Genomic DNA, 12016 nt, shown 5'->3' with positions numbered 1-12016 from the left:
ACTTATTGCTTAGATTTGAAAACTATGGCATCTATGTTGTGATGTTCTGGGAAATTTTGAGGACTTTGATTCGGATTGCTGTTGTTTTCTTTTTCCTGATACTGGCCTTTGGACTGAGTTTCTTTGTCCTTTTGGGTTCACAGGTTAGTTGAATGACAGAGTTAATTTTTCGTTATTATAAATGTTATTTTGGACTAAAGAATCTCAAGAGGCTTTTTACAAATTTCAGTGGTTGGGTTTTTTCTTGATTTTGGTGTTTCTTCTTTTTGCAGCAAACATATAGCACACCTCTGCTTTCTGTAATGAAGACATTTGCAATGATGCTGGGAGACATTAATTACCACGATGCATTCCTTGATCCATTACTAAGCAGTGAATTGCCATATCCATTCCTGAGTTACACAGTTCTCATTATATTTACCTTGCTTATTCCAATCCTTCTTATGAACTTGCTAGTAAGTAAACTATTTATTAATACACTAAAGTGGTTAAGCACAGGTTTATACATAGTTTTAGCATATAGAATTACTTTAGTGCTGATTCATGACATTCATTCATTATTTAACAAATTGATACTTTCAGTAACATATTAAAAAGTTGCCTTTCCCTGGACTTGTTTTCCCTCCGGTTTACCATTCTGAGTATTTTCCCATTTAACTCTTGGAGGGTTGTCTTGCATATGTTTAGGTAGTAACTATGATGGAATTTGAATTGGAGCTGCAATATATTATTTATGAGGTCTTGATAAAGAAAATTGAGGAACAATGGTTTTGGTTCAACCCCTTGCTGTATCATAACCTAGCGCTAACAATATTTTTTTTAAAAAAGGCAATACCCAGGTCTTCATTGCACACAAAACAGCAGTCAACGGTAGTGTTAAAACCAACTAATGAGCTTGACCTGAACAAAAAGAATCAGAAAACCTGGTAATGATGAGAAAGGGGGAAAATATATAATACATCTTCAGCCATGTTCCATTGAGCATGAATTTTTTTTTCAGGAAATCAAGTTTTTACATGAGTTGAGCAATAAAAATCAAACAATTCAGTTTTTTTAAGTTATTTATTGCTGCCATGATCCTATTGAATCAAGAAGTCAACAAGTTTTTTAACGTAACAGCAGTAATGAAGACTTAAAAAGAAGGGATGTTATTCTTGACAAATCTTTGAAGTAGCTCTTTATTGCCTTACTGGTAGACAGATAGTTGGCATTAAAAAAAGCTGCATTTCTACATTTCTTGATATGGATTTTTCCAAATATGCACAAAAGGGGTATGTTTCCAAATTCAAGTGAAACAAAATAAATTTAACTTTAGAGCCATTTTGGATTAAATGTGAATAAGAAATACAATTGAAATCACAGACTATGAAAAAAATAGATGATGAAATCTTTCCTGGTATTTTTAGATTGGTTTGGCTGTTGGGGACATAGCTGAAGTACAAAAATACGCTGCACTTAAAAGGATTGCAATGCAGGTAAGAAGAAGCATAGAAGCACCAACTATAGGAAGTAGATATCATTGTTAGAACACCATTTAGACAATTAGCTGATTTATCATCAGCATCCCTAACTAACATCTTAGCATCTTTGTAAAGCAAATGGTGAACCTGGGCATCCTATTCTGAATTTCATTTTCAGTCATGCGAGTCATTGTCAGGGAGATGCATAATGCATTTTTAAGGAACTTTTGAACAGTCGGTTGAATGAATTCAGAGTTATTCCAACAACAGAATCTCAAAACGAGTAAATGCAATGTTTGAAATGGGAGAGTTGTCTTTTAAGGAGACAATTGATGCAGTGGAAAAAAGGTTAAGGTACACAGAAATCAAAAGGACACCAAAGTCATTTCAGTAGACTGAAGGCTCATGCTGGTCTGTGTGCTGAGGAGATATTATGCAATACCAGGTATAACTAAGGAACTCAATGTCACATTTCTAGATGTTTTTAGTTACCTGAAGATGTATAAAGACACCGAACAGAATTTCTGTTGAAATCAGGAGAGTTTAGTCTGGCCTTTTGAAAACTGTATACATCTTAGATATTTTCAAAGTAGCTTTTGCAAATGAAGTCCTTACAGCTTACATACTGGGCTAAGGCAATAGCAGAACTTCGTAAAATTTTCATTTTAAGAAACAATAAATTTGGCACACAGTTTTCACAAGCTGTTTTTTCTTGTGAACTGTATATCAAGCTTGACTTTGACAAGTGGAAATACACACAGTATACACCTGTCAAATACAGAATAAAGATTACTTCTCACTAACATGTTCTTAGAAGCTATCTATCCAAATGCTTCCTTGAAGTTCTGCTCAAAGTCTGTATTGTGAGAGGAACTGACCATTCATAAAATTGATGCAGGGAGTGGCTTTGCCTATGTTCCCTGTTGGCTCTGCTTTTTCTGAAGAGTTTCAGAGCCTACGTAGTGGCTGAGCATAAAGAAGAGAGGTGTGCGTAGACAGAATACCCAAGAACAAGAACAGCTCAGAAATAACTTCTGATAGTCATGTAACTTTGTGGGCTGTACTTTCTTACTTCAAGCGTATTTGAAGAATTCTTTTTCAGAGTAACATTTCCTCCCAAGAGAGATTTCTTTTGCCAGAGATACAAATGACTAAAGCAGAGGTATAAGGGCAGTTCTTGTAGCAGTTAATGCTTTTCATCTGTTTAGGTATTTTTTGCCAACAGAATGCTCAGGAAGGATGTTGTCTTGCAACTTCAGACAGTACTACGAAATCTTTATTAGGCATGTAACCTCCTGTATGTTTGACAGGATTATGATTGTCTGCAATAGGCTTATACCGTACATCCTGTTCTTTTAGATACATATGCTTAGTATTTCTGTAGCAATTTGAGAACGCCTGGAAAGATAGCATCACCTGAGAAGGCATTCATATATAACATATTTGTTTCTACTCAAGGGAAAACTTTTCTCACAGGCATTCCACTGGCATCTTAGTCTATACTGACTCTGTCATAATCTAGGAAAAGGATATAGCACAATTAAAGAGAGAAAGATTACTCTCTTTCCCATTATTATTTGGTCTTAAAACTTGTGGCTATGACAGATATTCTGTCTTTTGAACATTTCTGCCCTGTCATTCTGTACTGCAACCCACACCGTACTAAGGAGCTATTCAAGCTATCACACAAGATCCAACTCAGTTTTGGAACCATTTTAGTTAGAATAGTGCGCATCTATGTGGAATCATTAATTCTGCGAAGATACTCAGTACTGCTATGACTAGATGGTTTTAGTGTCTGAGCTGGACTGTTCAAATATTATACCATTGTTTGCAGCGTAGATATCCTCTGAGACTTGACATCTAGTAATAGCGATTTGAATATAATGACATGATGGTTATTTTCGCATAATAATGTGTCTTCGTCTTAAGAGAATATATCTTATTCTAAATGCAAAACTACATTTAGGTTAATCTTCACACCAACTTAGAGAAGAAGCTACCATTTTGGTTCTTAAGTCGGGTGGACCAGGAATCGATCACTGTATATCCGAACAGGCCGAGATACTGTGGATTTATGGTAAGATGGTGAATTTTAGACTAAAGAATTTTTACTAAAATACGATATGATTGACTTACTTTGTACACAGATTGCTAGGAACATTGCATTAATAAGACTCAGTCATTAGCTGACATCAGTGGAATTGTGATTAGACCTTGACTATCTTCAGTGAAAATGATAAATCAGTTTGAATGCAGCCTAACTTATTTGGACATAATTAGTGTTTGAGTTCTCAGTGATCTGAGACTTTGTTAAGCGAGACAAGGTGCAAAAGTTATTCAGACAGAAAATTGAATTACTCTCTTTTGACATTTCTTCTTTTATTTGTTTACTTTTCATTTCAGCTGTTGTTGGTAGACTGAATTTTCCGATTAAACAAATTTTGCAAAACAAATGTTCAGTATACAAAAAATAACTTCATAACAAATTATTTTCAAATTTAACACTGTGTGGAGACGTTACTATTCACTTATTTGGGATTTTTTATCTATTGCCAGACTTTAAGATCTGATTTCAGTTTGGTTCCATGTTTTGTTTAGAGCGTGTTCCAGTATTGCTTTGGGTGTGAGGACTCTACCACAGATGCACAGAGCACTGATACAACATTAGAACTGGAAGTTCTGAAGCAGAAATACAGGTATTCATTGTGTTATTTTACTGCTATAAAAATAAGTAGAACCAATATTACAAATATACTCCTATTTAAAAAGCGGTTCTAAAGCTCCATACTGTACCTAAAATGTAAAATTCAATGTATCTAGTGTCCTTAAGTAAGCTCCTTCACTATGGTAACTTAGTATTTTATGTTCTATAATGTATTTACCTTCGAAATACTTGTGTGTAGAGAAATATTTTTATCCCATGGCAGAGAAAGGGGACAGACTTGTTTGCTCCTTAAAGTAAACTGAAGGGATACGGAAAATGCATTTTCATTTCAGAATTAGAGGTTTGTGTATGGAGTTTTTCAATGGTTATTTTAAACTCACAATTGATGTAATTCCAATTGGTTTGCAAATATACACAATCTGTAACTGACTTTCCACTGGTCCAGTGGTAAACCTGCTTCAGATTGTTTCCCGAAAAATGGATTAGTGTCCTGGTTCTTCTTTGAACAAATCATGTTTCCCAAGGCCTTGGAAAGAATTCTCTGTACTTACTTTCCGTACTCATCTTACCAATATATCCATAAGAATGTTTTCAGAAAAGCCTTCTGTGAATGTACAGCTAGGAAAATCTATTTTTTCTCACTCTGTCTCACTCTCCCCTGCTCTTTTTTTCTCTTTTTTATTCTTTCTCCTTTTTTTAGTTACTAAATTTTTGTCTCGCTGCACAGATTCTGTATTTTTTTGTATGAAGGACTCAGCAAGAGTTGAAGGGGGGTGAGAATACGCCCTACAGATGTAGGCAAACCATGTGATTTAACAAGTCTTTCTTCAAACCCATACTACATCAATATATTAGGAACCAGCATAGAGCTTACTCTTTTTTTTTTTCTTTTCCTACAGAGAGGGAAGAAAATTATCATTTTATAAAATTATAAAATTATTTGGAATAGCATAACTTGTGGCCATTTCACTATGGAAGGTTTAGTGCTGTGAAAATATTGGCTGAAAACTTTGGTTTACTGTGTTGCCAGTATGGGGTTTTTTGTCAGAGTTCGGTTCCTACTGAAGCTAGTAGCAAGCAGTGCTGAGCATATATGTTTTTGATTTCGGGTGGGATTTCTTTTTGCTTTGTATTAATGTTAGCTAATTGCCACACTATTTTAATTCTTGTGGTTTTCGCATATTTTAAAAAGTATCAACTTTTTTGTTAAAAAAAAAAAAAAAAAGGCAGCTTCATCTAAAGAAACCCCGAAGTGTTCTTCACAGTCACAATGTATATTTTAGGCTGTAATTTTGTGAGTCTAGAGATTCTGAAAAAGTAGATTTTTCAAAAAGCCTGTTTGGTAGTTTTATGAGGACAGTTTCTAGACACATTTCCCATTTCATTGTTTTTTAAAAGATAACATAATGTGTTCTGTATGCCTGATGCTAACTGATGTTAACTCTTTATTTGTATCAATTGCACTTTGGCTATCACTTTAAAAGAGATCAATAAGTGCCTCATCAGTATCTCTCATATGCTGTTAAAGTAGTTATGAATTTCACTAAATGTTTGTGGATGCTTAATTGCCATTGCAAGTCTGGCCCTTTTTTCTGGCCAGACTACTTCAGTCAATAGGAAAAACTTTTGATAGAACTGTTCAGAATTTTATTTTGAGAGTGAAGTTGCTCTTACCTTAAGTTTATAGTAAGTTACTTTTCACAAGAACCAGGAATTTGTTCTTTAATTCTATTTCCTGAAACCTAGAGAAGTACCACAGCTTGAAAAATTAAATGTGCTCCAGGTAATATTCTTTGCTAGCAGAAAGGTGACGCTGAGGACTGTTAGGGCTTTTGCATCCGTAATGACTAAAATAACCTTTGAAACTAAATGACAAAGCCTGCTGTATGCGTGTGTTTTGTTTTTTTTTTTAGGCTCAAAGATATATCAACACTGTTGGAAAAGCAACATGACCTCATTAAATTGATTATACAAAAAATGGAGATAGTGTCAGAGGCTGAGGATGAAGACAGCAATGATTTATTTCAGCACAAGTTTAGGAAAAGGCAATTAGAGCACAAGAATAGTAAATGGGATACAGTGTTAAAAGCTGTTAAAACAAATGTGCCTAACCCAAGCACAGAAAAGAACAATAGCTTCTTCTAGACATGGCTATGATATCATGTTGTACTATCATTTTGTTTTACTTTAGGGTCAATTCTCTTATTGTCTGTGCATAATGTTAATGTGATACATCATGTATTCAAGTATAAAAAAAGGCTAGATCCAAAAAAAAGGATGCAGGTGCTCAAAACAGTGTTTAAGGAGACTGAAGATGTCTATATCCAAAACTGTGATCCAAAAGTGGCTGGCTAATCAGGGAAGTGCCTAAGTCACCAGATGCCAGCCTTGCTGTCCTGACAGTTCCCAAGGCTTCTGCCTAGATCTGTTCCTGGATTTGGAGCTAATGCTTTTAGGTCTGTAATTAATTACCTTATTTTCTGTTACGAATATTTGTAGAATTTCCAAATTTTTAGGAATTCAAACTCTATAATCATTTAGTATTCAGATGTTTTGAGAGCCAATGGACTTTATGTAGCTCAAAGAAAAAGTAAGAAACAAACCTGACAGATTGCGTTGGAAGTTTTGCTGAGTAAGGACTGCAGGATCAGGCCTGAAAGGTAAGAAATAAAAAGATCACGAAATAGTAATGTAAGGGAAGGACTGTTTTCTTTTGTAGATAACTATACACAATTCTCAGAGGAATCATTTCTACTAGCATGCATATAGCAACAATAGAATGACATGTTAAGTATTAGTCATTTGCAACTTGCTGTCCTTATACTGCTAATGTGATTTTGGCCTTGCTGATAACCTAAAACTGACCTTGCTACTTTAATCTGCACTATGGTTTTATTATTTATTTACTGGATATTCAGTGCATTATGTAACATACAGGAATATATAAAATGTAGAAATAAACATGAATTAAACTGTGTTTAAGTACCTGAGTATATTTGTTTCAAAACCAGTGCTAATAAACTAATTATGACTATATGTGGTTGTAACACTCTGTGATCTGCTTTTGAATTCAGACATTTTCTTTAAGAACTTAATATACATTAATTCTTCATGTAAAGAACAATTATGATTCCTGTTTATTCAAAAGATAGCCACCAGAAGGTAATTCGCACTGTACAAAACTTGTCCGATCTTCAGAAAACACAGGAAGATGCACTGTAAATTAGTGAGACTTGTGCCTTAAAATTGCCGTGGATGACACGCTGTTCAGTGGGGAAAATGCTTTCTCACCCAACTGCTATATCCCAGCTTTGAGACTTTAAATCATTGCCTGGGAAAATAGAGAGAAAGGGAGGTTATCACTGGTTTTGCCTGTTCTACTACACTTACTAAGGTGAACAGTTGCTTAATATCAAATGGTGGATGGCATCTGTAGAGATTCGGCAAGCATTTGGAGTTTGTTTCTCTTCACTAGCAAGATTCATTGATAACCTTCGCATCCTGCGGCATAAATCCACACCAGTTATAACTGAAGATGTTTGCTGTTAAAACTGAAGTTCTGTTCCAGGTTTGCCTCCCAGAATCTGCATAGGCATTTTGCATTTAAGTGTGACTGTAATAGTTTAGTTAAGTAATAGGTTGAGGCAGAAAATAAGCACTTCGCTACTCCGTTAAAACAGCAAATTGGGAGCATAGATGTACGTGCTGCTGTGCGACTCTGTCCACAGATGTGCTCCTGGGTGCCCTAGAGGCCCCATCCTTTAGTCTGCCCCTGGATCACATTCTAACTGTGCTCTTGAGATCTAGATCTCACTCTCACGTACCCAGGTGGAAAGAAATACATTGCACAGATAGTGGAGCATAAGAGTGTCTCCACATTTCTCTGCGACTGCCCCGCAGGCTGTGGGAGGAGCAGCTGTGGGTTCTGCTTCAGAGCCAAGGCCGGTATGACACAGTGAAACAGGGAGAGAACCAGTAAGCAGAGTCAGAATCAAGAAAGTAAAGGTAATTGTAGTCATTGAAATTGCATTGTGACCTCTAAACTCAGATCTATTCCTGTGAAAAAACTGTTTGGGTTTTCTGAGCTACTGTGCATCTGCAGCTCCTTCTGTTAGTGGAAACAGGAATGTCCAGGTTCTCAGGATAAAAGTGGTTTTTTTAATTCTTAAAGCCAGAAAAGTAATTTTAAATTCCCGACAGTCTGTAGCATTAACACTAGATGGCAGTGAGTGATAACATTTTTGAATAAGTAAATTGGGCCTAAATGCAGTTTTAAGTGAAGAGGAACAGCAGTACGGTTACAGCAGAAGCAAAGTAAGAAGCATTCAGAAAGTTTGAACCTTTAAGCCTCTTTAAGCAGAACTCTCAGACATTTATACACAGCAGCCTCTCAACTTTTCTGAGCATTGAACTTACAATTTGAGAAACGTTTTCTTTTTTTCCTTTTTTTTTTTTTTCCCCTTTCAGGCTTTACTTCTTTCATTCATTTAACAGCTGTCATTATGGTGGAAAATATGGATGACCATATCCACCCTTCCCACGTACACATCCAAAACAGACCTTAACACTATTGCCTAGTTTGCCTGCATGGTTTTCTTTTTCTTTTCATTTTCTTTTCTGTGACTTAACCATAGCAGGTTCACAGCCTGTTAAAATTCTGAGCAACTGCTCTTCCACAAATTAGTGTGACTGGGCATCTTGGACATCCAGTGTGGGTCTAAATCCAGTATTGGTTCATGATTAAGAAGCCAATGGACATCAGTGCATACAGAAGTGATTATTGGCAATGCAAATGCTTGTGACAAACTCCATGGTGTGTCAAAATACCGTTGATAAAAGTAAAAGCATTTAAGGATTTAAGGAAAAATTGCCAAATATATATTGTTTACAGCATAGTTTGCACACAAATAGGTAGTTGAATAGATATTAGTATCTACCGATACGTTGCTTTAGGTAGTTGCTCCTGGATTTGGTATGCATTCTCAGGCTACCATGGCCATCAGGACAGACTGAGAGAGAACTGGTTGTTTCCATTCTGGTGGTGGTAGGACTGTACAAATCAAGGGTAGAAGGAAAGTTCTTGGTGGTTGGGATGGAGAGAGCTTCCGTAAATTCAGCCATCCTTGGGTGCCTGCAGAGCAGGACTCTCACGGTGCTACGCAGAACCAAAATCAGCCAATTCCTGGAAGAAAACACAGAAGTTTAAAAAAGGTGTTTCCTGCAGTTTAAGGTAAAGATGCAAAGTTAGAACCTGGCCTTTCAGCTTCATGAGGGAGCAGTTCTCAGCAGATACAGAAATAACAGTGGATAGAAAACAGTTAAACCACCTGTACGTTAATTAATATGCAAATAAAACCCTATTTTTGTCAACAATTTTTATACAGAAAGACAGATATAGAATATATTTTATAATTAGCTGATATTACAAGATTGAATTAGTTATTTAACTTTCTATGGAAATCATCAGACTAAGATTATTCAATTGCCATGTGATAGAAATATCTAATAGTGTCTAAATATGAGAAGTATAGACCTTAAGAAACTTAATACAAGTAGTATCAGTTGGAATACAGATCACAGATACTGGGCCATTTCAGCACTCTTTAGAAGCAAACCTGTTAGATATGTCCATACATGTTAGCTGAAAGTGTCATCACGTGAATTTTTAAATTCCCACATAGGAATTAACATGGATAAATTCAACTGAAATTGATTCTTTGGCTGTGAATATAGTATCTGCACGCTGTGATGGGTATATATCGGTCTTCAGTCTTTATCACCCACTTCCATTTAATCTGTATGGTAATACCACCTGCTCTTCATTCAGGGCACAGAGAGTTTTGTAGGCATACATGGTCATCATTTCTCTCTCTCGGGACTGTATATCAAATATTTCTAATAGTGAGGGTAAATGTTCCACCTCATTTTCTGCTGCTCAGCAGCTCTGGCAATGTCTTCTCCTCAAAGCGAACGGCAACGTGGGTCAGGCAATCTCCTTCCACCAAAACCAGGGGATCCCCAAGAGTTCTTGCTGGGAGGGTTGATTTGTGCCTCACCTGTTTGAGACAGAGGAAGGTCACAATTTGGGACAAGAAAAGCCATTACTAGATGATTTGGCAGTCTGAAACCAGTTGGCAATCCCTTGCCAAAAACAAACATCCAGAGGCCTGACTTTCTAGTGAATGCATCAGACTCTTACTGAGAAGGACTGACTAACAAAATACTTTGCCCAAGTGAATTAAAATCACCTAGAGCAATAAAATGCATCCTTACAAGAAAACCTGAAGTGCCCAAATTTGAAGTGGACAAGAATAAGACTGTTTTAAGGCTGGAAAACCCAGTAGGTAGGAAGTAACTTGCTTCAGCTGTTTAGTGGGCATATTTGTGTTCTTTATATGATCTTATGCCGCTGGAACAAAGACAGAGCCACTCTATAAGTAAGCTTCCATCATTTTTTGACTCACATTTTGTCTCCGAAGAAATAGCATTGCATTCTCCTTACTCTGTTGAATGATACCATTTTCTTATCTGTAACATACTGAAGATGTGGCTTTGTAAGATGTTTCACAGCAAAGTGTCGTCCCTTTGGATCTCGAGACAGTACCTGCTATGTGAAAAATTGGATTATAGAGGATGGGTAGAGGAGAATCCCCCTTCTGAAACCAGCCAGGGAGGAGTTAAAACCCTTGGGGGCTACACATACTAAGGAAGAAGAGAAATCTGTACAAAGAAAGTGGTGGTCCTCCTAACTGCTTAGGTTTTTGTTTTATAAGACGAAATGCCCATAAGCAAAGCATGTAGCAAGAGAGGAAAGGGGGTGCGAAAACATCCTTAATCTGTCTTGGAGGACCCAAGAGAAGAAACTAGAGCCAGGTTTTCCTTCAGGTTAATGTCCTTTCACCCTATCCTGTCAGTGTAAGAAATCACTTAAGCTGCAGCATAGTACACATCGGTTGTAAGACAGCTTTACATTGACAGTGCGATAGAAGGGGTCTCGCTGTGGGCAGGAATTAGGCATGTGTTATCAGTAATGAATGGACAAAGCATAGGAGTGTAGCAAACCTCGCCCGGGAGTTATGGACAGCAGAAGAGTTTTTTGAGTTTTCCTTTGAAGGAAGGATTGAGAAGCTATAAATGGCACATGATTTGAGAAAACCTGTGATACTGAAAGGAAGAGCACTGCTGAAAGGCAGCATTTTCCGAGCAGTAAAAAGATACTGGGTGGTGCGAAGGTGTAGAGCTTAGGCATTGGAATGGGCTGCCCAGGGAGGTGGTGGTGTCCCCATCCCTGGAGGTGTTTAAGAAAAGACACTTGGTGCCATGGTCTAGCTGACATGGTGGTGTTAGGGCAAAGGTTGGACTCGATGATCCCAGAGGTCTCTTCCAACCAAAGCGATCCTGTGATTCTGTAAATCAGTACTGGCATGTGAAGTGCAAGAGAGCTCCACGTGAGCCTGTGCATGGGTTGGTCTGTGTGCAGGCCACTCAAGCATATCCCAGCCTGTTAGGTAAAGATGTTGGCATCCTCACAGAAATGCAACAAGACAGTGTCAGTAATCACGAGAGAAGGTGCTTCAGACCCTTGAACAAGTAGCTCAGGTAGAGAGAAATCTCAGCAATGGTAAAGTCTTGGTTTAGAGTCAAGATGGGAAGTAATGCGAGTGATGAGAAGCAATGCATTTTATGTCATTTCATCACAGCTTAGAAAGCAGAGTGAAGTTTAAAGTTTTTCATTTCAGAAATGAGTAATAGTATTGTTAATATTTATTTGTCCAGATAGGTGACTGCAGTCTAAAATCAATCAGCAGCAGAAAACTGGGGATTGAGAAAAACAGAAAGTTCAAACAAGCCAGTAACTTTGAGAAAAATGAGGGGAGAGAAACTGGGA

General features: G+C 37.1%; 1 protein-coding gene across 1 annotated transcript in view; it reads left to right on the top strand.

Annotated features, from left to right (window-relative positions):
• TRPA1 (transient receptor potential cation channel, subfamily A, member 1) overlaps positions 1 to 6467 on the top strand; it is a 34937-nt gene extending 28470 nt beyond the window's left edge. The window contains exons 22-27 of the mRNA XM_009699636.1: positions 14 to 143; positions 273 to 455; positions 1407 to 1475; positions 3430 to 3540; positions 4062 to 4159; positions 6042 to 6467. Coding sequence (XP_009697938.1) covers positions 14 to 143; positions 273 to 455; positions 1407 to 1475; positions 3430 to 3540; positions 4062 to 4159; positions 6042 to 6273 — 823 coding nt within the window. The 3' untranslated portion in view covers positions 6274 to 6467. The remainder of the gene's footprint in view (positions 1 to 13; positions 144 to 272; positions 456 to 1406; positions 1476 to 3429; positions 3541 to 4061; positions 4160 to 6041) is intronic.
• Positions 6468 to 12016: the final 5549 nt, after the last annotated feature.

This window comes from Cariama cristata, unplaced genomic scaffold (genome assembly GCF_000690535.1).
Source record: "Cariama cristata isolate BGI_N322 unplaced genomic scaffold, ASM69053v1 scaffold21604, whole genome shotgun sequence".
NCBI lineage: Eukaryota > Metazoa > Chordata > Aves > Cariamiformes > Cariamidae > Cariama > Cariama cristata.
This window is presented reverse-complemented; position numbering and strand designations above follow the sequence as displayed.